Raw genomic sequence first — 24,516 nt, 5'->3', positions numbered from 1 at the left:
TCCTAGAAGCAAGTATGTGCTCATCATATGTTTGTTGAATGAATGAGGTTTAGAATACACACATAATAAACATTTATTGACACACATGCTTACATGTCACTGCCCTCCAGATGACTGTTTATGTGGGTGCCTGCTCCTCTTCTAAACTGTAAGCCTCCCAAAGACAGGGAGCTATAGCTATTCTATGATCCAGCCTGGGAGATTCTATGATCCAGCCCAAGGAGAGGCCACAGTCTGGGCTGTCTGGGGCCCTATCCTAGGCAGAGCTACTTCCCAGAGCCCAGGTGCAGAGGCTTCAGGCGGAGGTGGATTCCATTCTTGGAGCGCAGAATTAGCTGGGGCATCTTGATGGGGGGCTGCAAGGGGTCCAGGGCGAACTCAAAGCGGAGCAAGCAGAGGGCCGTGACCACCTTCATCTCATTCATGGCAAACTGCTGCCCGATGCAGTTCCTACCGTGAGCAGCACAAGGTGGCATCAGACTATGGTGTGTCAAGAGTGAGAAAGTCCAAAACTCTTAGTGGCCAACAAAAGCCAATAACTATTTGTGGATGGACAACTGGCTGATCAATTGATTGACTTGGACACAGGCAACAGATCTTGGGAGCACAGTGAGGGTCCTAGACCGAATAGATTCACATTGGGGGTTCTGGTTTGGGGGCTTCTCTTGGAATGACTCAGCCAGCCCACCACCTGCCAGGAACATGAATATGCTAATGGAAAGAAGAAAGTCCCTGGAACTTACTCTGCTTTAGGATCACCCAAAACCCAGTGGCAGCTCCCTTATCACAGAATTCCCCAAAATGATGCTTTACCCACAACATCTTCCATTCTCCCCTCCCCAGTCCTGAGGGCCTGGGGACATTGGTCCTCTCCTTACCTGGGCCCAGCAGAGAAAGGCATGAAAGCAAAGGGGTGGCGTGTGGCCACATTCTCAGGAGTAAAGCGCAGAGGGTCAAAGACCTAAGAGGACAAGCCTTGTTTAAATATCTGCCAGGTGCTGGAGAGGGTGACCTCCATAACCTCCCACCCCATCTGACCTCCAGGCCCAGGGATGGGGTACCTCAGAGTCAGGCCACACTGAGCTGTTCCTGTGGAGGGCATAGATGTGCAGAGAGATCAGGCTGCCTGTGGGCAGAGCAGAGGCTTGGTAGCTAGGTGGTCCTCAGAGAGCCATGCCCACCTCCTCACAGGGCCAGAATCCCCTAGTATTCTTCTAACTGGGCACGAGCCCCCGCCTGAGCACTGCCAGTGATGGAGGGTTCATCACCACGTTCAAGACATAAAAGTGCTTTTGATGATCATATCTACTTCCTCCAGTCCCAGCACTGGACACAAGCACCTGACACAGACATTGTGGAATGGAGAGAGGAAAAAGGAGGACTGAACCCACCTTACCATGAGATAGGACAGGCAAGGACTATTACAACACTTTCTACTTTCAAATAATTGATGCTTGAGGGAAGTTACTATTCATAACCTTATGCTATCAATAGTAACACCTACCATTCATCAGGTGCATGTTGTGTGCCAGATACAGAGTTAAACACTCCTTACGAAGCTACTACATACAGCTGCACAGGTTGTGGAATGCACATAATCATTGTCTATGTGAATGGTGCTTCCTGAAGTTGTTCAGGACACAACCTACATAGTGGCACATGACATCCCTGATGAACACTGTCTCTTTAACCTTGACAACAACCTTGTAAGGCAAATACTCTTCTTCCCCCTGCTTTACAGAAGAGGAAACAGAGGCTCGAGGTAGAGATTTATCCATACATTATAGAACCAGGATTTGGACCAAGGCCAAACACAAAGCTTGAGCTCTTCCCCATTGGTGCAAAGATTTGGCCAAAGGGACAGCGAGTGTCAGAGAAGCATCCACAAGGACTCCAGTTCCATCCCCAATCCATTCCATCTCACCTGCAGGTAGAGAGCGGCCATCCACAAAGTTGACAGGCTTGCTGAGCTGGCGGTACACCTGGGGCACAGGTGGGTAGAGGCGAAGGCTCTCCTTGATGCACATGGTCAAGTAGGTCATCTTCCCCAGATCATCCCTACCAGCAATACAACCAAGCTTTCTGGGGATGGGAAGCAACGGGGTTCCACAGGAAGGCAGGCTCCAGCCCCACCTTTCCACCTTAACCACCATCACACATCCAACAGGGAGAGGGACATAAATGCTTCAAGTGTCTACACCAGACTGGAATGGGGTAGCCACTTGGACCCAGGGGTTCTGGCTCCACTTTTCCTTTTTTTATTTTTTTTTTTCTGATTCCACTTTTCTCCATCCCTCCCTCATTGCTGCTAGAAAAGGAAGGCACAGAACCCTAGAGTTGTATGTGTATCCAGCCATCAAAGACAAAGTCACTCCTGTGTCTCTCAAGGCTCCGCAAAAGCCCCATAAAGGACAATTCTTTAGGTTCCACTTGGTTTCCCCTGTGGAACTGAGGTGGAAGAAAACAAGGGCTGATATACATTGGTTGAATGAAGAAATAAATGCATAAACTATGACAAGCTCAGTTCAAAAACAAAAATTGTATTTCTCTTTTCCTCTTTTCTACCAGGAAGCTCACACACAAATGTGGTCCAACCATGATCACTATGCAGCACTTTATTAGAGAGCCCCAAACCCTAAGGATTTTTTTTTTGGCCAGGTCCTCATTTTTTTTAGATATACTTGACTTTGTTAAAACCAGGAACTTGTATTCATCAAGAGATACCTTAGAGGAGATGAAATGGCAGGTTACACACCAGGATAAGATATTTTCAATTAACATTAACAAAGTATTATATACCAGTAATAATTTTTTCATTTGTGTTTTATTGCTTGTATTGAATAAGTGTCCTGTAAGTTGCTTCAAGTTCTAACTGAAATGAAGTGAAAATAAAATAAATAAATATTTTAACTCCCTGCCTCCAAGCCGTGTTCATGTTGTTATACCACCTAAATGCCTGTTTCTTTCTTCCTTTGTCTGAGTGTCACCCCTCCTTAGAAAGCCAACTCAAGGGGCATCTGGGTGGCTCAATCAGTTAAGCCTCTGACTCTTGATTTTGGCTCAGGTCATGATCTCACAGTTCATGGGTTTGAGCCCTGCATTGGATTCTCTCTTTCCTTGTCTCTCTGCCCCTCCCCTGCTTGTTCTTGTTCTCTCTCTCTCTCTCCCTCTCTCTCTGTCTCTCTCTGTCTCCCTCTCCCTCTCTCAATAAATAAAAGAATTAAAAAAAAAAAAAGAAAGTCAGTCCAAGCCCCACTCCTTCTGGTTCCTCTGCTGTCAACATGGGTCACTCAATCTTACTCCATTCTGTGTTTTCTCTCTAGCTTTTGGTTATTTGGTTCAACTTTCTAAAAACCTCCTAATGGCAACAACTTGGCTCCTTTTCCTTCTCTTCCCAGCCGCACCCCCAGAAGCACCTGGCACATGGTTGGACACGCTGGGAGGTTTCCAACATCTGGCTGGTAAAAGTATATAGTGGCGACATCAAATCTCAGATCCCGAAATATAGGTCAGTCTCCTTCTGGTGAATCTAAAGTCTCTCCCACTGACGGAGCATTTGCTGTGCTATGCTGTGTGCCTAACCCCATGTTGGAGGTAGCACAGGAGCCAGAGAGAAAGTTAAGGTGGCTGACAGAAGGCCAAGGCCTGAGGGGGAGGAGGGAGGGAGAGAGGGGCCTGTGGGAGAATCCCAGAGATGACCTGCAAAGAGGTCAGCATCTGTCAGTGTCATGTCAATGAGTTCAAATTTGAATCAAGAAACAGAGAACAATTGAAAGATTTTAAGTGATGGGGTTTGGGAAACAGGCTTTTCTCTTTCACCAGAGGAGTCTAGAGGCTGCACATAACCATCCAAAGGCAGGTGGGAGGGATGTGGTCAGCTCCCCAGGGTCTGGCTGTATCCATCCTCAGTTCCCTCCTATCTCCCGGCAGCTGGCCCCCACTGTTCCATCCAGCACCCCAGAAGGATAGTCAGGTTCTGCCAGCAGAGGCAGTCAGTACACCAAAAATCGGCCTCCTGGTGGCAACTCAACCTGAAAAAGGCTGCACTATGGGAGAAGGAGCTGAGGGATGTGTCTGCAGAGGTCCCCCCCTGAAAGCCACAGCGCTGGAAGGAACAGGACAATGGCCATCACCCTCACCTAGTTTCCAGGATGGTCCCCCTGCATCATCTGAAGATGACACCAGACAGCATAGGCTCAACTTATTGCTGGGACAGGGAAGCAAGACACTGTGCTCAGCCACAGCCTCACTCACCACTGGAAGGAGTCCCGGTCCCCAAGGATCTCGCAGACCTCCTCCCGACAACGACTCTGGTGCTCCGGGTACAGGGCCATGCAGTAGAGAAACCAGGAGATGCCACTGGTGGTGGTGTCATGGCCTTCAAACATGAATGTGTCCACTTCAGCCCGCAGTTCTGCGTCGGACAACTTGATCCCACTTTCATCCTAGGTTAGGGAAGGCATGATGGGACAGCTCAACGTATTTGAGATAGGTATCAAGAAGACATCATAACAGCTGTCAAATGAAGGTCCAAGGGAGGGAAGGAAAACACCTTTTCAGACTGGGAGTTGAGACCTTCCCCCAGATTCCTATCTCAGGCATGGTTTGGATGCCTCCTACTCCAGGAAACCTTCCCTGATCCCTCTGCCCAAGTGACTTTACCCAGCCCTGACAGTCAATTCTGCTCAGAATGCCACCTGGCAGAGGAAGAGATCTTTGTCACTGTCACCTCCTGTCCTTCCACTAGACTATAAGTGTCTGGATGCAAGGCCAGGTCTTTCTCATCTTCTGCACAAGAACTAACCCAGGGTAGGGGTTAGTGAGTTTGTAGAGTGGATGAATAAAGGAAGGAAGAAAGGAAGGAAAGGAAGGAAGGAAAGACTCTTCAGAGTCTTAGAAGGCTAGAATTGGTCTTTAGGACTTCTAACGTATGACCCAGGCTTCCTGCTACTACATCTCTCCCCACTGCCACAGCTTCCCATCTATGAGTTTTTTCTGATGTGTGTCATAAGACAAGGAGCAGGTCATATTTGCTGGGGAAAGAGAAGGAAAGTGCTTACCAGCCCCTGCTGCTGTCCAAGGGAGGGGCTTGACCCCTCTGGTACAAGTTCTCAGGTGGTCCACTGCACACTCACTCACCCGAGCCCCCAGAAGAATATCTAGGAAGTCCAGGTGCCTCCGGTTCTGGATCTTCTCCTGCTCTTTCTCATCCTGCAGGGCTGCCTTTCGTTCCCTGATGACCTGGTCTGGGCCAGGAGCAGAGGGTGTCACTGCCTGGGGACCCATTCTCTGCCTGAAGGGGGGTTGAAATTCTTCAATGGCAGAGGTCCCAGATGGGCCTAGAGGAGCTAGACTAGACCCTTGGCTTCCTGTGGTTGGGCCCTGTGGGAAAGGCCCACCTGTGTGGTCGTGGGCTGCCTGGCAGGCCCGTAGGAAGCGTCGGCTATGTGGGGTGAGCCAGTAGATGAAGTCATTATGGTACTGGAAGGACTCGATGCGCTGCTGCATCAGCAGAGTGAGGTCGCTGACCGCCAGGTAGTAGCTATTGTCCCTACACAGTAGAAGAGTGGGCAGGAGTGCTCAGACTGTGACCCACAGAGTTGCCTGGGGCAATTCCATTCCAGAATCCAGCCCCAACCACATGCTTCTCACCCTTCCTCTCCCTGCCATTAAGCCTCTCCACCAAAGGAAGAATCTGTCTTCTAACTTTGGGCAAGGCCCAGTTGCCTCCACCTATGCCCAAGCTGGGGCTTCCTAGGGCAGGACCCTATGTCCTCTCAAACCAGGGCCTTAGAGTCCTGCCAACACTCCCCACTGAGCTGGCCTGGGTAGATAGACTGTGGTCAGCCCCAAGTACCCCCGGACCTGTGACTGAGACCGCTGTTTCCTTTGCCAAAGGTGCACTTCATGAGTGAGTCCAGCGCCATGTGGCCCACATCACAGAAGATGTCAAAGCTCTTATCCTCACGAGCCTTTTCTTCCCACTTGTCCTGGAGCCCAGAAATGGAAGGTAATGTCAGGGGGTCAGCTGGGCACCCCCACCCCTGTCCTCCAGGATGCATAGCCTATCCTCTCTCCCATGAACCAAGTCCCTGGCCTGGCCTCCATCCTGCTGGAATGTAGGGGTGCAGGGCAGGTAGGGGCTTCAGGCTAGGGTAGGACCAGGAGGCAGCACATACAGACACTGAGCCAGAGAGCCTACATAAAGGGAAAAGGAGGGCTGAGAGGTGGAGAGCTCCTCACCACAGCCTGTGTATAAGTCAGGCCTGCAGTGATGCTAGCAAGGAGTTTCCTACGAGGAGAAAGACTAGCCCGGGTAACTTCCAGGGATTACCCATCCCTGAGAGTCAGAGCCTGATCTCTGATCTTTGGCATCCCTTTCAGAGATGAGTTGCTAATGACATTATTTTAGATAGTTGTGGTAGGCAGAGAATGAGAAGGAAGCACTTTCCAGATATGAAAGACCTTCCTAATATTCTCAGATATAGGCATCCCTCCAGTCTGCTACAGGAGGATCCCTACTGGGGCCTCACAGAAGCCCTTTGTTCTAGGAAGAGGGATGCCTGGATTTCCCAGTGGAGACAGGGCCAGAGCTGCCCAACTACTTGGAGTCTCAGCACTTGATCAGAACCCAGCACACAGCAGGTATCAGGTACAGCAGGGCTTGGCACTGCTATTACAGGCAGTACAGGCCTTTGGGGTCTTAGCAATTCTCCTCATGGCCCTGCCCCAGGGAAGCTTGGGGAGGAGGCAGCCATAGCCTCCAGGAGCCTGGCACTGGGACCTCACCAGCATGGCGTGTGTGGAGTTGTTGAACACAGCCACATAGGGTTTCAGCACATCATAGTGGAAGCCAGGTGTGAGCAGCTTGCGGTGCTCATACCACTTGGGCCCATGGAGGACCAGCAGGCCTTTCCCTGGGTAAAAGATGGCAGAGGGGAAGCTGGTTATCTACAAGATCCTGTCCCACACCTGGCAGCTTGGGGCTCCCACCCCAGTCCTCCTTACCCAGCCTCCTGTCCCAACAGCTCTGCCTTCTAGCCACCCAGTGTTTGCAGCCTCTGATGAAACCAGCTTGGCCCTACCATCACTCCCTCCTCAGGCTTTTGCCCGGCCAGCACCACCAATAAAATCTCCTAGGATCCCACTCCAGGGCCACCTATTCCAGGAAGCTGTTTTTCAGACTCATGTATTTTCCAAAGCCCTTGCTATGCCTGTCCATGGAAGAGGACATACCCAGCAGGAGAAGATGCCTGAGCCCCACTTCCCCAGCCAGCTAGGGGCTATCCTGCCTCTTCCCCTGTCTCCCCACTGAGCAGCTGAGCTTGGGAGGGGCACTTGGGAGCCAGGTGTTCCCATGGATGAGATAAGACTGAGTGGGCACAGGACAGAGAGGGATGGGACAGGGAAGGATCCTGGTAACCCAGCACTAAGGTCAGAGAAAGCAAGTGCCCACTCACCAATCCACTGGAGGAAGAAATCATACACGTCCGCAGCCTTGGGATCTGCAGGAGAAAGAGAAGATCGGGTCATGCAAAAACTAGGAGATACCTGAAAGAGGCTTATTAATCAATAGGATGTGGACCTCAGCTACCCAGACATAAGGTGCAGACCTCAGGATTCCTCCCCACTTGGAGCTCTGAGCCCTTTGCTCTCAGGAAACCCCACCCTCTCTTGGGAGGCCTCACCTCCTCAGCTATACACAGCCTTGGCATAATCAGGCTCATAGATGTTCAGGAAGCCAAGGAACTGTCCAAGCCAGAGTGGGTGGGCATAAGGGAACTGGTGGGCCCAGGACACCACCTTGTCCAGGCTCCCTGTCTTCTGGATCTGAAATAGTTAAAGAAGAGCAAAACATTCAGGGAACACTATCACCAGCCAGGCCTTAAGTCCCTGGGCAGGAAGAGAGGAGGCTGCCCAGAGAGACCCTTGGAGCATCCTCCCCTCCTCCTGCATTCCTCTGCCAGCCAGTCACAGTCCTATATATCTCTGGGCTCAGTCCCCTCTCCAGTCCCAGAGCCACTGCTGTAAGTCTAAGCACACTCTTACTATACGTGGTTTAGCTTAACAATCCCAAACTAGCCAACCTGCTTCCATCTGGTGCCTGTCACCAACACTCTGTCTATACTGCTCACAAAAAGCAAATGCTTTTGAGCATTAAACTTTTTCATAGTTTAGAAAGATAGTTTAGAAAGATAATACCAGCTTGCTGTGCAATGCAGAAGTCTGCTCGATTCTGCCCCTGCTATGTCATTCAACACATTTGTATTGAGGTCCTACTATAGGCAGGGCACTGTCTAGATGTCCCAGGGGATGGGACAGACATGGTTCTGCCCTTTCATTCTATGGGGAACACTGATAATATTCAACTAAACAACAAGTAGAATGAATACAGACAGTAGTAAGTGTAACAAGGGAACAAACACAGTGCTATGAGAAAGACTAACAGTGCTATGAAAACAGACTAATCTGCTTAGACAGGGAGATCCAGGATGGCCTCTTGTTGGAGAGGACACTCAAGGTGAAAACCAAAGGATAACAAGGAGCCAGCAGTGCAAAGAGTAAGGAAGGAACACTCCCAGTAGAGCAAACAGCAAGTACAAATGCTCTGGGGCAGGGGGAATGTGGTGTCTTCCAGGAGCTGCCCCTCCGTGGGACAGTGGCCTGAGATGAGGTTGGAGAGGTTATCTAGAGGGTGGTGTGTGCTCTTTGGGGGATTTTCTAGCTACATCTACTCACCCAGAGGTGCTTTATATAAATGTACTTTTCTGAAACCTGCCTTTTTCATTTAACGTATCTTGTCCTTCTTTTCAAACTCATGCATTTAACTGTCCCTCAATATTTTTAGCTATTTCAATTATATGGTATTCCACTATAGTGATGTACCATTATGTATTTATCCATTTTCCCCTATTCAGAGGCAGTCTTTCAGAGATATACTTAAAACCCTTCAGTGGCCTGCCCATGGGTCTCAGAATAAAGTTTGAGCTCCAGAGTTTGTGAGGAGGTATAGTTATAGCTAACTGGGGAGCTGGAATGTGAACTAAGGAAAGCTGACTTCACAGCCTGCAATCTTTGGAGCTTGGAAGATCTGGGCTTGATATTGATTTCCCCTATTTTTAGATGTGTGAACTTGGGCAACATCTTTAGGCTTTCTGAATCTTACTCTTCTCATCTGTAAAATGGGAATGATAACTTACCTTATAGGATTTTTTTGGTATTAATTAAATCATGCAGGGCATGTGTTATTTGTTGAGGTCATGCGGCATTTAAAGCCCTTAACTGATATATTATATGGAAGGACCCGGCACTGGATCCTGCACAAGGTAAGCCCTCGACTTGTAGTTACTTCCCCTTCAAGCCTATTTTTCCCCAACATCTTCCTCCCTGCATCTCCTGCCATATCCTACTCCCAAAAGCCCCCAAACTACACTAAAGAATTCATTCTGAACATGCCCTACGATACTTCCACCCATGGATAAAGGATTAATCCTTGTCCCGAGTCACATGGGAAGTTGAGCTTGAGTTACACCCTCCATCTCCATTCCCTTGGAAACCTGGTAACTGCCTATGGCGTTCTCTGTTAGTGTCCACTCTGCTTTCTGGGGCCACAGGCTCCCACTGCCCAGGAACGTCCTGGGATTGGAAAGTGGGGGCCAGATTCCCCAGACCGGCTCCTCTCTAGGGTGGACATCCTTAGGGGTCCATGGGTGCTCTAGTCTCAGTCCTCCCCCACCCCACCTCTTGGTCACTACCTCTCCCCACAAGACTGGGCAGTACTAAGCATGTGCATAAACCCTAACCAGTATCAAGGACACCAAAACTGTATATTCAAAGCTAAAAGATTAGAAATATCTACCAAGAAGAACTAACAACAATTGAGATGAGGCAGCATCTCTGAAATAACCATAAAAAATCAGTTTAAGAAAATGGATTAGATTTACACAAACTCCATGGGGCTAAGCACAGAGTCATCAGGAGATTGGAGGGGTATGTAATGGTCCACGGGGTAGAGAGGCAATTTCCCCCCCACCCTAGTGACAAATAGGTGACTTCATTCTCTATCCTCCTTTTCAGAGACAAGTGTACTACCACAAATGTACATGTGAACACATGTGAATGGCTGTGAACACACAACTCAGAAGAGACCCTTGGCTCAACAGAAGGAGCAGAGGGACTTTGGGTGAGATTCACATGGGTCACCATGACTCTCCCAGCCACCACATATTGGCTAAGAAGTGATGGTGAGCCTTGCCCAAATTCACACAATCTTCAAGTCCAGGTCTTTCAGTTCCAAAGCCTGTGCTATGCCTCCAATACCTCCCTGTCTTCAGCACCAAGGATGAGCTCCAGCCCCAGGAATGACCAGGTTGGAAGGGAAACACAGGGAAGCATCCAAACACCTAAGAAGACAGGAGGACAGGGGCCCAAGAAGTGCCCAAGTCATGGGGATGCAGACATTGGCCCCCACCCTATACGAGCAGTTTTGCTGCCCCAAATTGGGTCCCCCAGGGATTCATTCACACATTCAACAAGTGGGCATGGAGTACCCACTCTCTCTCTTTTTAAAAAAATGTTTAATGTTTATTTATTTTCGAGAGACAGAGTGCGAGTGGGGGAGGGGCAGAGAGAGAGGGAGACACAGAATCTGAAGCAGGCTCCAGGCTCTGAGCAATCAGCACAGAGTCTGACATGGGGCTCAAACCCATGAACTATGAGATCATGACCTGAGTTGAAGTCTGGCACTTAACCGACTAAGCCACCCAGGCACCCCGAGTACCCACTCTCAATGCTAGACAACAGGGCTAGTTCCTGGGGGAACAGTAGTGTGCAAGGCAAAGCTCTGACTTCTCCAAACTCACATGCCAAGTGGGGAGAAAGGAAATAAACAGGAATCAAATGCATTAGCAATATAATTTCAGATAGCAATAACTCCAGGAAGAAAAATAAAGCAAGCTAAGGAGCAAGGCTCCTACTGTAGACAACGGCTTAGGATGGTCAGGGAAGTCCTCTCTTAGGGGACATTTGAGCAGAGATTAGCAGAAGCACCTTCTAGAAAGCCCCATAGCATTGGGCCACTGTCTACTTCTCAAAAGCTGCTTTCCTCAGTTGTCCCCTTCATCCCTCTGCTCCTTGCTCCCAGAAAATTAGCTTTGCTCTACTTCATAAAGGAAACAGAAGCCATCAGATAAGAGGGCCCTAAAACCACAAGATCTGAAGAACTATCTGCTCTGCACCAGCTTCCCTCCTGTTCCAGTAGAGGAGGTGCCCAGGGCCTCCAACCCTCCCTTTGGGCACCTCACCCATCATTCACCCCCCTCACTCTCCCACATCACAGACCCCATCCTCTCTATTGGCTCCTCCCACCTGCATTTAAAACATGCTCAAGTCTCTCTCACTTACAAAACAAAACAAAACCTCCATGGATTCTGCTTCCTCCTCTAGCTAACACCCCCATTTTCCTTCTCCTTTCATAACTTCTCAAAAGAGTTTTCTTGATGTTTCCACTTCCTCCCTCTTCAGCCCTCATCTCTCCAACACTGCTGTTGCTAATGTGACCAACACCCTTCTTGTGGGTGAGCCCAGTGGATTTCCAGCTGCTGTGACACAGTCGATTCCCTCCTCTTTCTTGAACTCTGTCCTGGATGTCTTCCCACCTCTCCCGATGCACCCTCTTGGTAGCTCCTCATCCATTATTTATCAATCAAAGAGTGAGGCTCCCCCTAGATCCAGTCCTGGGCCTCTTCCCATGCTGCACCTTCTTCCTGGAGGCTCTCACCTACTCCCATGACTTCCTTTGCCATCTATCTGAGACTACAAAATTGACAGCTCATCCCAGCTTATCTTTCTCCTAATCTCCAGAAACATGACCAGCCATCCCCTGGAAATGTCTGCATGACACCCCCTAGGCCCTCAGACCCAGCATTTTCAAACATCAACACAATATCTGCCCTCTTCACATACCTAGGAATGGAATCACCATCTGCCCTGATACCAGCCAGAAACATGGAATGAAGCCCTACCCCCTAATTTATAGTAATACAAAAGGGGATGCCCTATGGAGGTTGCCTTTCTCCCCTGCAGGTCCTCCAAGTGATTTTTTCCCCTGGAATCAATAAACCAGAACTAAGAGAGCCAGATGTAACAGTTCCTGGGAAACTCTCCAAATCTGGACCCCAAGGCTCCTGTGCCCAGACACTGGAAGGTGCTGCCAGCCCTAAGCCTTTTCGTCTTGGGTCTCAAATCCCCACATTTTTACACTTAGACACAGAAATTCATTCCTCCTGGTTACAGTCCAGTCTTGTGGCTCAAGGAGACCTTTTCTCTCTTTAGGTGACTTTTCTAAATTTGGTTCTTATCCAGCTGTATTAATGCCACAGTTTAACAAAGCTCCCCTTTTCCTAGTGCATACAGGGGACCTCACTGACACCATTACATCTGGCTGTGGAGGAGGCCTTACTGCCAGCTTCTGCCATGCCCTCAATGCCAGGACAGCCTGCTCTACCTCATACTCCTCCCCATGTCACTAACATGTCATTCAACTAACATCTGCTTGGATGGGAGCCTCAGCCCTGTCCTGCTCTTCCTGCCTCCTTTTTGGTCTCTGCCAATCTAGCCACCATCCCAAAGCCAGAGTTCACACAAATCTGAGCTCATCACTTCCTGACTTGAATCCCTTCAATGGTTCCCCATTGCGCTCAGAATAAAGCCTTTTGATGTGGCCTACAAGGTCCTATGTGATCTGCACCTGCCCTCTTCTGGCTTCATCCTCTTGCTTCTGTCCTCCCCCCTCAGAACTCCAGAAGTGAACAGCCATGAACATACTAGACCTAGAGAAAGAAGTATTTGTTGAACAAATTAATTTCCTACACACTCGATGCTCTTTCCAGCTGCTGTGCCCCTACACAGGTAGTGTCTTCCACCCTTCCTTCCTCACATCCATAGGCTGCTGCATCTAGATCTCTCGGGACTCACTTCAGCATCCCCTGCCCAGGCTGGGCACTGTGTTGTGTTATCTGTCTCTCTTACAAACCAGGTCACTCTAAGGCTGGCTCTAATCTCATTGCTTTATCCTCTGCCCTCAGCAGAGGGCAAGACCCAGAGTTCTTGATCAGATAACACCAGCTGTTTGAGAAAAGAAGAACCTTATCTGACTCCCAAAGACTGGGTTGATTTTGGAGAAAGGAAGAGGATGAAAGAAACCAATGCCTCAGTGTGTTTTGCAGCAAGAATCTCTCCACAGGGGTTTAACAGCTGACATCTGCCCAGCACTTTGCAAAGTATCTATCTATATTTTATCTTTTCTGATCCTCTACTAACCCGACAATGTAAAAATGCTTACCTCCATATTGTCGACGAGGAAAGGGAAGCACAGACAAGAAGCACAGTGAAGGCCCATCAACTGAATAAAAATGAGCCAGGGCCCCAGACTCCAGCCAGGGCCCTTCACTTCACAATACAAGGTCAGGGGCACTGCCCCAGTGATGAGCAAGGCCAGGGAGGAGGACTATGCAGTCCCAGGGGATCACTGTTCCTGGGCTTGGAGCTGGCATTCTCCCCTCTTCCCCCTCACAACAGTCCAGATTCTCCAGCCCCTCCCAACCTCAGACCAACAACATGACATGGCACCTACTATGTGCAAGATCCTCTCTGGGCCCCAGAGTAGAAGAAGGGGGACCCTGGAAGAATAAGACATGATCCCACTTCAAGGGGACACATTGTGAGAATTGAATAGGATGATAGGCAGATGTGTCCAGGGCCTCTAGACTGTAATCAGAGATAAAAAAGGAAAAATCAAGGGGTGCCTGGGTGGCTCAGTTGGTTGGGCATCCGACTTTGGCTCAGGTCATTATGTCACGGTTTGTGAGTTCAAGCCCCACGTCGGGCTCTGTGCTGACAGTTCAGACCCTAGAGCCTGCTTCAGATTCTGTATCTCCCTCTGTCTCTGCCCTACCCCCACTTGCGCTCTATGTCTCTCAAAAATGAATAAATGTTAAAAAAAATCTTAGGAGCACGTGGGTGGCTCAGTCAGTTAGGCGTCCAACTTCAGCTCAGGTCATGATTTCACAGCTTATGAGTTTGAGCCACGAATCGAATTTTTTAAAAAATTTTAAAAAAACTTAAAAAATAAAATAAAAGGAGAAGTTAATCCTGATGGACAGCTCTGCCCCACCTCCTGCCCTTCCTTTCCTACTTCCACAATCACTAGGCTAGGAATCAAACTTGCAGTCACTTTGTATGGAAAGATCATGTCCTGCATGAAAAGGCACAAGTCCTGCACCCAGCCTTGTCTCATTTCCTGAGCTACTATATGGACATAGGCAAATACCTCCCCTTTTCTGAACCTCAATTTCCTCATCTTGGTTTGGAAAAACATCCCTACCCTTACCCTCCCATCCCTCAGGCTCACGTGTGGATCCAACATAGCAGAGGTGCCAAACCCCAGAGGAATGTAGAGGTGTTAGGCCTGCCATGGTTCCCCAGGAAACCTTTGTAGGCCCAAAAGAACCTCCCCTCCAACACTTGTTCTTTCTTCCTGGTGCCAAGGCCCTCCAGATTCTTGTGTAAGAGCCAAGAAGCCAGAGCTAAGCTGTGCTCCAAGCCCTCTATACATCTCAAGGTGGGGGACAGGGGCATTTGGGGGGAGGAGGGCATCCAGCTCTGACATGAGATAGGGGAGCAAGTCCCTGGGCTAGGGAGGCCTACGGGCCTAGGGCAAGCCTAGCTTTGGTGGAGGCAAATAGAAGTGAAAGGAAGTGAGAGACAAGGGATTGAAGGTCTCCCTAAATGCCTTTCACACCTCCATTAGGGTTGACCTTCCCATGACCTCCTTCTGTACTCAGCAAAGCCTCTCCTTAACCCACTGGTCTCACCACTTGTCTTCTCCATCACTGTCTCCTCTATCAAAACCCTCCCTGCTCCCCAACATTCACTGTTTGTTCATTCAGTGATGTCCACTCTGTGCCAGGCTTTGTGATGGATCCTGAGGGTACAGAAATGAATCAGAGTAGATCTCCATCCTCCAGCAGTCATGGTCTGGTGGGCAAGATGAACAAGAAAACAGAAGATGACAACCCAATGGGACAATGATATAGAGATACAGAGCAATGATATAGAGATACAGAGTACACGCTGATGCAAAATCCTGTTTAGGCATCCCACTCAACCTGGGGCAGGAAAGGCCCTGGTGTCTGTTTTCCCTCTAGACAGCAGGCTCTTTGAGAGCAGGGCCTGGGTCTGATTCAGCTTCCCAACCTATCCTTTCCTTTCCTGGGTTTCTCCAGGATGTATGTAGGTTACTAAGCCATCCTGAGAGGGTAGTTATTTGTAGGGGAAAGGTTAAGTCTGGACAGTCCTTACCTGGAGGTCAAGCTCATTCCCAGAATCATGGAGGAGAGGCAATCCCTAACACAGTGAAAAGGAAATGGGTATTCAGGAGGCAGGAGCCTTAATCTCTGGCATTTATACCTGAGTTCCCAAACCTGGATGCACAACAACAAACACTTGGAGAGGCTTTTAAATTCAGCCTCTTCTCCTAAATATATAAATTCCTACATATCAACAACTACAACAAAACAACCAACCAACAAACAGACTACAATCCAATTTAAAAATGGGCAGAGGACCTGTGCAGACATTTTTCCAAAGAAGACATACAGATGGCCAACAGACACATGAAATGATGTTCAACAACACTCCTCATCAGGGAAATGCAAATCAAAATCACAATGAGAAATCACCTCACACCTCTCAGAATGGTTAATGTCAAAAGAGAGGAAATAGTAACTCTTGGCAAGGATGTAGAGAAAAGGGATCTCTCATGCACTGTTAGTGGGAACGTATGTTGGTACAGTAACTATGGAAAACAGTTTGGAGATTCCTTAAAAAAATAAAAATAGAAGTACTGTACAATTTAGCAATTGCACTTCTGGATATTTACCAAAGGAAAACGAAAACACTAATTCAAAAAGATATATGACCCCAATGTTTATTGCAGCATTATTTACAATGGCCAGGACATAGAAGCAACCCAAGTGTCCATTAATAGATGAATGGATAAAGAAGATATATATATATATATATATATATATATATATATATATATATATATATATACATACATATAATGGAATATTACTCAGCCATAAAAAAGAATGAAATCTTGCCATTCATGATAATATGGATGGACTTAGAAAGTATTATGCTAAATGACATATCGGACAAAGGGCTAGTATCCAAAATCTATAAAGAGCTCATCAAACTCCACACCCGAAAAACAAATAACCCAGTGAAGAAATGGGCAGAAAACATGAATAGACACTTCTCTAAAGAAGACATCCGGATGGCCAACAGGCACATGAAAAGATGTTCAACGTCGCTCCTTATCAGGGAAATACAAATCAAAACCACACTCAGATATCACCTCACGCCAGTCAGAGTGGCCAAAATGAACAAATCAGGAGACTATAGATGCTGGAGAGGATGTGGAGAAACGGGAACCCTCTTGCACTGTTGGTGGGAATGCAAATTGGTGCAGCCGCTCTGGAAAGCAGTGTGGAGGTTCCTCAGAAAATTAAAAATAGACCTACCCTATGACCCAGCAATAGCACTGCTAGGAATTTATCCAAGGGATACAGGAGTACTGATGCATAGGGGCACTTGTACCCCAATGTTTATAGCAGCACTCTCAACAATAGCCAAATTATGGAAAGAGCCTAAATGTCCATCAACTGATGAATGGATAAAGAAATTGTGGTTCATATACACAATGGAATACTACGTGGCAATGAGAAAGAATGAAATATGGCCTTTTGTAGCAACGTGGATGGAACTGGAGAGTGTGATGCTAAGTGAAATAAGCCATACAGAGAAAGACAGATACCATATGGTTTCACTCTTATGTGGATCCTGAGAAACGTAACAGAAACCCATGGGGGAGGGGAAGGAAAAAAAAAAAAAGAGGTTAGAGTGGGAGAGAGCCAAAGCATAAGAGACTGTTAAAAACTGAGAACAAACTGAGGGTTGATGGGGGGTGGGAGGGAGGGGAGGGTGGGTGATGGGTATTGAGGAGGGCACCTTTTGGGATGAGCACTGGGTGTTGTATGGAAACCAATTTGACAGTAAATTTCATATATTAAAAAAAAGAAAGAAAGAAAGAAAGAAAAGAAAGAAAGAAAGAAAGAATGAATTATGCTAAGTGAAATGAGTCAGAAAGAGATAAACACATACCATATGATTTCACCATTTGGAATCTAAAAAACAAACAAATGGCAACAAAAAGAGAAATTAACTCATAACAATAGAGAAAAAAATAATGGTTTCCAAAGGGAAGAGGAGTGAAGGGATGAGCAAAATAGGTGAGGGGCATTAAGAGGTACAATCTTCAGTTATAAAATAAGTAAGCCATGGAATGAAAAGTACAGCATAGGGAATATACTCAATAATACTGTAATAACTTCATATGGTAAAAGATGGGAACTACACTTCTTTTTTTTAAATTTAACTTAATGAAGGAAATTCTGCCATATTCAACAACATGGATAAACCTGGTGAAAAAAAAAAGTTTAATTAAGATAAATAAATAGGCATCAAAATTGTCAAGGATGAAGTTAAGCTTTCACTTTTTGCAGATGACATGATATTATACATGGAAAATCTGACAGACTCCACCAAAAGTCTGCTAGAACTGATACATGAATTCAGCAAAGTTGCAGGATACAAAATCAATGTACAGAAATCAGTTGCATTCTTATACACTAATAATGAGGCAACAGAAAGACAAATAAAGAAACTGATCCCATTCACAATTGCACCAAGAAGCATAAAATACCTAGGAATAAATCTAACCAAAGATGTAAAAGATCTGTATGCTGAAAATGATAGAAAGCTTATGAAGGAAATTGAAGAAGATATAAAGAAATGGAAAAACATTCCGTGCTCATGGGTTGGAAGAATAAATATTGTCAAAATGTCAATACTACCCAAAGCTATCTACACATTCAATGCAATCCCAATCAAAATTGCACCAGAATTCTTCTCAAAACTAGAACAAGCAATCCTAAAATTCATATGGAACCACAAAAGGCCCTGAATAGCCAAAGTAATTTTGAAGAAGAAGACCAAAGCAGGAAGCATCACAATCCCAGACTTTAGCCTCTACTACAAAGCTGTAATCATCAAGATATCATGGTATTGGCACAAAAACAGACACATAGACCAATGGAATAGAATAGAAACCCCAGAACTAGACCCACAGAAGTATGGCCAACTAATCTTTGACAAAGCAGGAAAGAATATCCAATGGAAAAAAGACAGTCTCTTTAACAAATGGTGCTGGGAGAACTGGACAGCAACATGCAGAAGGATGAAACTAGACCACTTTCTTACACCACTTACAAAAACAAACTCAAAATGGATAAAGGACCTGAATGTGAGACAGGAAACCATCAAAACCGTAGAGGAGAAATCAGGAAAAAATCTCTCTGACCTCAGCCACAGCAATTTCTTACTTGACACAACCCCAAAGGCAAGGGAATTAAAAGCAAAAATGAATTACTGGGACCTTATGAAGATAAAAACCTTCTGCACAGCAAAGGAAACAATCACCCAAACTAAAAGGCAACCAACGGAATGGGAAAAGATATTTGCAAATGGCATATCAGACAAAGGGCTAGTATCCAAAATCTATAAAGAGCTCACCAAACTCCACACCCGAAAAACAAATAACCCAGTGAAGAAATGGGCAGAAAACATGAATAGACACTTCTCTAAAGAAGACATCCAGATGGCCAACAAGCACATGAAAGGATGTTCAACGTTGCTCTTCATCAGCGAAGTACAAATCAAAACCACACTCAGATATCACCTCACGCCAGTATAGATGCTGGAGAGGGTGTGGAGAAATGGGAACCCTCCTGCACTGTTCGTGGGAATGCAAACTGGTACAGCCGCTCTGGAAAACAGTGTGGAGGTTCCTCAAAAAATTAAAAATAGACCTACCCTATGACCCAGCAATAGCACTGCTAGGAATTTATCTAAGGGATACAGGACTGCTGATGCATAGAGGCACTTGTACCCCAATGTTTATAGCAGCACTCTCAACAATAGCCAAATTATGGAAAGAGCCTAAATGTCCATCAACTGACGAGTGGATAAAGAAATTGTGGTTCATATACACAATGGAATACTACGCGGCAATGAGAAAGAATGAAATATGGCCTTTTGTAGCAACATGGATGGAACTGGAGAGTGTGATGCTAAGTGAAATAAGTCATACAGAGAAAGACAGATACCATATGTGTTCACTCTTATACGGATCCTGAGAAACGTAACAGAAACCCATGGGGGAGGGGAAGGAAAAAAAAAAAAGAGGTTAGAGAGGGAGAGAGCCTAAGCATAAGAGACTCTTAAAAACTGAGAACAAACTGAGGGTAGATGGGGGGTGGGAGGGAGGGGAGAGTGGGTGATGGGTATTAAAGAGGGCACCTTTTGGGATGAGCACTGGGTATTGTATGGAAACCAATTTGACAATAAATTTCATATTAAGAAAATTAAAAATGGAAAAAATAATAATAAAAAAATAAAATTAAATAAATTCAGACCACCAGTTCAAATATGCTAATTAGGCTCTCCAGAGACTGGGGGCCAAGGAATCTGCTTCTCCCAGTTGATTCCAATGCAGGTGTCCCTTGCCCTATGTTCAGAAAACTCTGGTCTCAATCCGATGAAGGCAGGGAATGTTCCTAACAATAGGTGCTAAGGTCGTCCCCAGCACCCTGAGGTAACTGGGGAGGACAAGCCAGGATTTGGACCCAGGAAGATGCCATGGCTCCAAGTTAGCCCACAGACATGACAGAGAGAACCCCATCTGTGGGTGCACCAATCACTTAGATGCTCCAGGGTAGAGGGGTCTCTCCAGGATTGCTCCAGGAGATGCTCTCTAGAAGCAACAGACTCATCTCTGCTTTCACTTTTAATTTCTTAAAAATGGAAATCTTTACACTGCACAGAACAAAGAGGATGGTGCTTAAGCTCTAAACAAGATAGCCTACTTCTTCTGGACTTTGTAGGTGGTTTTCCCCAATGCTATCACTGAGCCCTTAGCAGAGTTTTACCAGAATCTTGAGCCTGAGAATGATGAGGAGTCTGTGGCCTATTTGGGTTCCAACACTGAAGTATTCCCACTCCCAAGGCTGGGTCAGAAGGCAGAGGTGACAGGAGGAGTCAGTGGGGAAGCTGAATGGAAACCGTGGCTCCAAGGACATTAACCCCCTGCCCAAGCATAGGGGCTCCCTCCATAGCCGCTGGGGGGTTAGGCTGTATTCTCTGAAGGAAAGGAGGCAGTCTACGGCCATACCATCCTGAACACGCCCTATCTCGTCTGAAGGAAAGGAGGCTGTTTCCTTTTTCCAACCCGTCGCCCCACGTACCTCGAGGGCATGCCCGAAGAGCCAGTGGGTGGGGGGTCCTGGGAAACTATCCATAGCCCTGGCCAGCATCTGCCTCCGCAGCAGCAGACGAATGAGCTTGAGGAAGCCTAAGACCAAGATCAATCCAGATGCCCACAGGCCCAGGTGGGAGAGATTCAAGGAGAGCAAGATGGAAAGCATGGCTACAGCTACAGCCACCAAGGCTCTGGCCTCCTTCCTGCAACCCTGGGGTTTCCTTATACTGCGCACATGGCACCCTGCCAGCCCCCACCCCCAGCCACACCCTACAGCCAACAGCAGCACAGGCTGGGCTGAGCTCCAAAGGGCAGAGACAGCAGCCCCAGAAGTCACAGGCAACAGAGAGACAGCCTGGCTGACTCCTCCCAAAACTCAGCTGAAGAGACCAGGCAATGTGTATACCTCCTTGGCTTCTTGGAGGAGAAAACAAAAGGCAATTCTGGGTATAATCATCAGCATAATAATGACTTCCTTTTCACACAAGCACTTTGTATGTTTTGGGAATTTTCTTTTTTTTTTTTTATATATGAAATTTATTGTCAAATTGGTTTCCATACAACACCCAGTGCTCATCCCAAAAGGTGCCCTCCTCAATACCCATCACCCACCCTCCCCTCCCTCCCACCCCCCATCAACCCTCAGTTTGTTCTCAGTTTTTAACAGTCTCTTATGCTTTGGCTCTCTCCCACTCTAACCTCTTTTTTTTTTTTTCCTTCCCCTCCCCCATGGGTTTCTGTTACGTTTCTCAGGATCCACATAAGAGTGAAACCATATGGTATCTGTCTTTCTCTGTATGGCTTATTTCACTTAGCATCACACTCTCCAGTTCCATCCATGTTGCTACAAAAGGCCATATTTCATTCTTTCTCATTGCCACGTAGTATTCCATTGTGTATATGAACCACAATTTCTTTATCCATTCATCAGTTGATGGACATTTAGGCTCTTTCCATAATTTGGCTATTGTTGAGAGTGCTGCTATAAACATTGGGGTACAAGTGCCCCTATGCATCAGTACTCCTGTATCCCTTGGATAAATTCCTAGCAGTGCTATTGCTGGGTCATAGGATAGGTCTATTTTTAATTTTTTGAGGAACCTCCACACTGCTTTCCAGAGCGGCTGCACCAATTTGCATTCCCACCAACAGTGCAAGAGGGTTCCCGTTTCTCCACATCCTCTCCAGCATCTATAGTCTCCTGATTTGTTCATTTTGGCCACTCTGACTGGCGTGAGGTGATATCTGAGTGTGGTTTTGATTTGTATTTCCCTGATAAGGAGCGACGTTGAACATCTTTTCATGTGCCTGTTGGCCATCTGGATGTCTTCTTTAGAGAAGTGTCTATTCATGTTTTCTGCCCATTTCTTCACTGGGTTATTTGTTTTTCGGGTGTGGAGTTTGGTGAGCTCTTTATAGATTTTGGATACTAGCCCTTTGTCCGATATGCCATTTGCAAATATCTTTTCCCATTCCGTTGGTTGCCTTTTAGTTTTGTTGGTTGTTTCCTTTGCTGTGCAGAAGGTTTTTATCTTCATAAGGTCCCAGTAATTCATTTTTGCTTTTAATTCCCTTGCCTTTGGGGATGTGTCGAGTAAGAGATTGCTACGGCTGAGGTCAGAGAGGTCTTTTCCTGCTTTCTCCTCTAAGGTTTTGATGGTTTCCTGTCTCACATTCAGGTCCTTTATCCACTTTGAGTTTATTTTTGTGAATGGTGTGAGAAAGTGGTCTAGTTTCAACCTTCTGCATGTTGCTGTCCAGTTCTCCCAGCACCATTTGTTAAAGAGACTGTCTTTTTCCATTGGATGTTCTTTCCTGCTTTGTCAAAGATGAGTTGGCCATACGTTTGTGGGTCTAGTTCTGGGGTTTCTATTCTATTCCACTGGTCTATGTGTCTGTTTTTGTGCCAATACCATGCTGTCTTGATGATTACAGCTTTGTAGTAGAGGCTAAAGTCTGGGATTGTGATGCCTCCTGCTTTGGTCTTCTTCTTCAAAATTACTTTGGCTATTCGGGGCCTTTTGTGGTTCCATATGAATTTTAGGATTGCTTGTTCTAGTTTTGAGAAGAATGCTGGTGCAATTTTGATTGGGATTGCATTGAATGTGTAGATAACTTTGGGTACTATTGACATTTTGACAATATTTATTCTTCCAATCCATGAGCAGGGAATGTCTTTCCATTTCTTTATATCTTCTTCATTACCTTCATAAGCTTTCTATAGTTTTCAGCATACAGATCTTGTACATCTTTGGTTAGATTTATTCCTAGGTATTTTATGCTTCTTGGTGCAATTGTGAATGGGATCAGTTTCTTTATTTGTCTTTCTGTTGCTTCATTGTTAGTATATAAGAATGCAACTGATTCCTATACATTGATTTTGTATCCTGCAACTTTGCTGAATTCATGTATCAGTTCTAGCAGACTTTTGGTGGAGTCTATCAGATTTTCCATGTGTAATATCATGTCATCTGCAAAAAGCGAAAGCTTAACTTCATCTTTGCCAATTTTGATGCCTTTGATTTCCTTTTGTTGTCTGATTGCTGAGGCTAGAACTTCCAGCACTATGTTAAACGACAGCGTTGAGAGTGGGCATCCCTGTCGTGTTCCTGATCTCAGGGAAAAAGCTCTCAGTTTTTCCCCGTTGAGGATGATGTTAGCTGTGGGCTTTTCATAAATGGCTTTTATGATCTTTAAGTATGTTCCTTCTATCCCGACTTTCTCAAGGGTTTTTATTAAGAAAGGGTGCTGGATTTTGTCAAAGGCCTTTTCTGCATCGATTGACAGGATCATATGGTTCTTCTCTTTTTTTTTGTTAATGTGATGTATCACGTTGATCGATTTGCGAATGTTGAACCAGCCCTGCATCCCAGGAATGAATCTCACTTGATCATGGTGAATAATTCTTTTTATATGCCGTTGAATTCGATTTGCTAGTATCCTATTGAGAATTTTTGCATCCATATTCATCAGGGATATTGGCCTGTAGTTCTCTTTTTTTACTGGGTCTCTGTCTGGTTTAGGAATCAAAGTAATACTGGCTTCATAGAATGAGTCTGGAAGTTTTCCTTCCCTTTCTATTTCTTGGAATAGCTTGAGAAGGATAGGTATTATCTCTGCTTTAAACGTCTGGCAGAACTCCTCTGGGAAGCCATCTGGTCCTGGACTCTTAATTGTTGGGAGATTTTTGATAACCGATTCAATTTCTTCGCTGGTTATGGGTCTGTTCAAGCTTTCTATTTCCCCCTGATTGAGTTTTGGAAGAGTGTGGGTGTTTAGGAATTTGTCCATTTCTTCCAGGTTGTCCAATTTGTTGGCATATAATTTTTCATAGTATTCCCTGATAATTGTTTGTATCTCTGACGGATTGGTTGTAATAATTCCATTTTCATTCATGATTTTATCTATTTGGGTCATCTCCCTTTTCTTTTTGAGAAGCTTGGCTAGAGGTTTGTCAATTTTGTTTATTTTTTCAAAAAACCAACTCGTGGTTTCGTTGATCTGCTCTACAGTTTTTTTAGATTCTATATTGTTTATTTCTGCTCTGATCTTTATTATTTCTCTTCTTCTGCTGGGTTTAGGCTGCCTTTGTTGTTCTGCTTCTATTTCCTTTAGGTGTGCTGTTAGATTTTTTATTTGGGATTTTTCTTGTTTCTTGAGATAGGCCTGGATTGCAATGTATTTTCCTCTCAGGACTGCCTTTGCTGCATCCCAAAGCGTTTGGATTGTTGTATTTTCATTTTCGTTTGTTTCCATCTATTTTTTAATTTCTTCTCTAATTGCCTGGTTGACCCACTCATTCGTTAGTAGGGTGTTCTTTAACCTCCATGCTTTTGGAGGTTTTCCAGACTTTTTCCTGTGGTTGATTTCAAGCTTCATAGCATTGTGGTCTGAAAGTATGCATGGTATAATTTCAATTCTTGTAAACTTATGAAGGGCTGTTTTGTGACCCAGTATATGATCTATCTTGGAGAATGTTCCATGTGCACTCAAGAAGAAAGTATATTCTGTTGCTTTGGGATGCAGAGTTCTAAATATATCTGTCAAGTCCATCTGATCCAATGTATCATTCT

The 24,516-nt window shown here is 45.9% G+C and overlaps 1 protein-coding gene and 1 long non-coding RNA gene across 4 annotated transcripts in view; one reads left to right on the top strand and one right to left on the bottom strand.

The window, feature by feature from the left end:
* Positions 1 to 58: 58 nt before the first annotated feature.
* The window catches only part of LOC122226973 (cytochrome P450 4B1), a 64,736-nt gene continuing 40,278 nt past the window's right edge, over positions 59 to 24,516 (bottom strand). Inside the window, exons 2-11 of one of the 3 annotated variants that reach the window (XM_042951034.1) lie at positions 7,689 to 7,830; positions 7,461 to 7,505; positions 5,866 to 5,990; positions 5,400 to 5,551; positions 5,140 to 5,246; positions 4,255 to 4,445; positions 1,925 to 2,058; positions 1,062 to 1,126; positions 879 to 961; positions 59 to 450 (exon numbers count right to left, since the gene is read on the bottom strand). In XM_042951034.1, coding sequence (XP_042806968.1) covers positions 267 to 450; positions 879 to 961; positions 1,062 to 1,126; positions 1,925 to 2,058; positions 4,255 to 4,445; positions 5,140 to 5,246; positions 5,400 to 5,551; positions 5,866 to 5,990; positions 7,461 to 7,505; positions 7,689 to 7,727 — 1,125 coding nt within the window. In that variant the 5' untranslated portion in view covers positions 7,728 to 7,830 and the 3' untranslated portion in view covers positions 59 to 266. Of the gene's footprint in view, positions 451 to 878; positions 962 to 1,061; positions 1,127 to 1,924; positions 2,059 to 4,254; positions 4,446 to 5,139; positions 5,247 to 5,399; positions 5,552 to 5,865; positions 5,991 to 7,460; positions 7,506 to 7,688; positions 7,831 to 20,429; positions 20,660 to 24,516 lie in introns of those variants that run through there. The other 2 variants (XM_042951033.1, XM_042951035.1) reach the window with 2 other exon arrangements.
* Positions 5,903 to 7,171, top strand: LOC122226977. The gene is made up of 3 exons (XR_006205834.1): positions 5,903 to 6,010; positions 6,552 to 6,645; positions 7,029 to 7,171. It is a non-coding gene; the product is annotated as an uncharacterized LOC122226977 (long non-coding RNA).

This window comes from Panthera leo, chromosome C1 (assembly GCF_018350215.1).
Source record: "Panthera leo isolate Ple1 chromosome C1, P.leo_Ple1_pat1.1, whole genome shotgun sequence".
In the NCBI taxonomy this organism is placed as follows: Eukaryota; Metazoa; Chordata; class Mammalia; order Carnivora; family Felidae; genus Panthera; species Panthera leo.
This window is presented reverse-complemented; position numbering and strand designations above follow the sequence as displayed.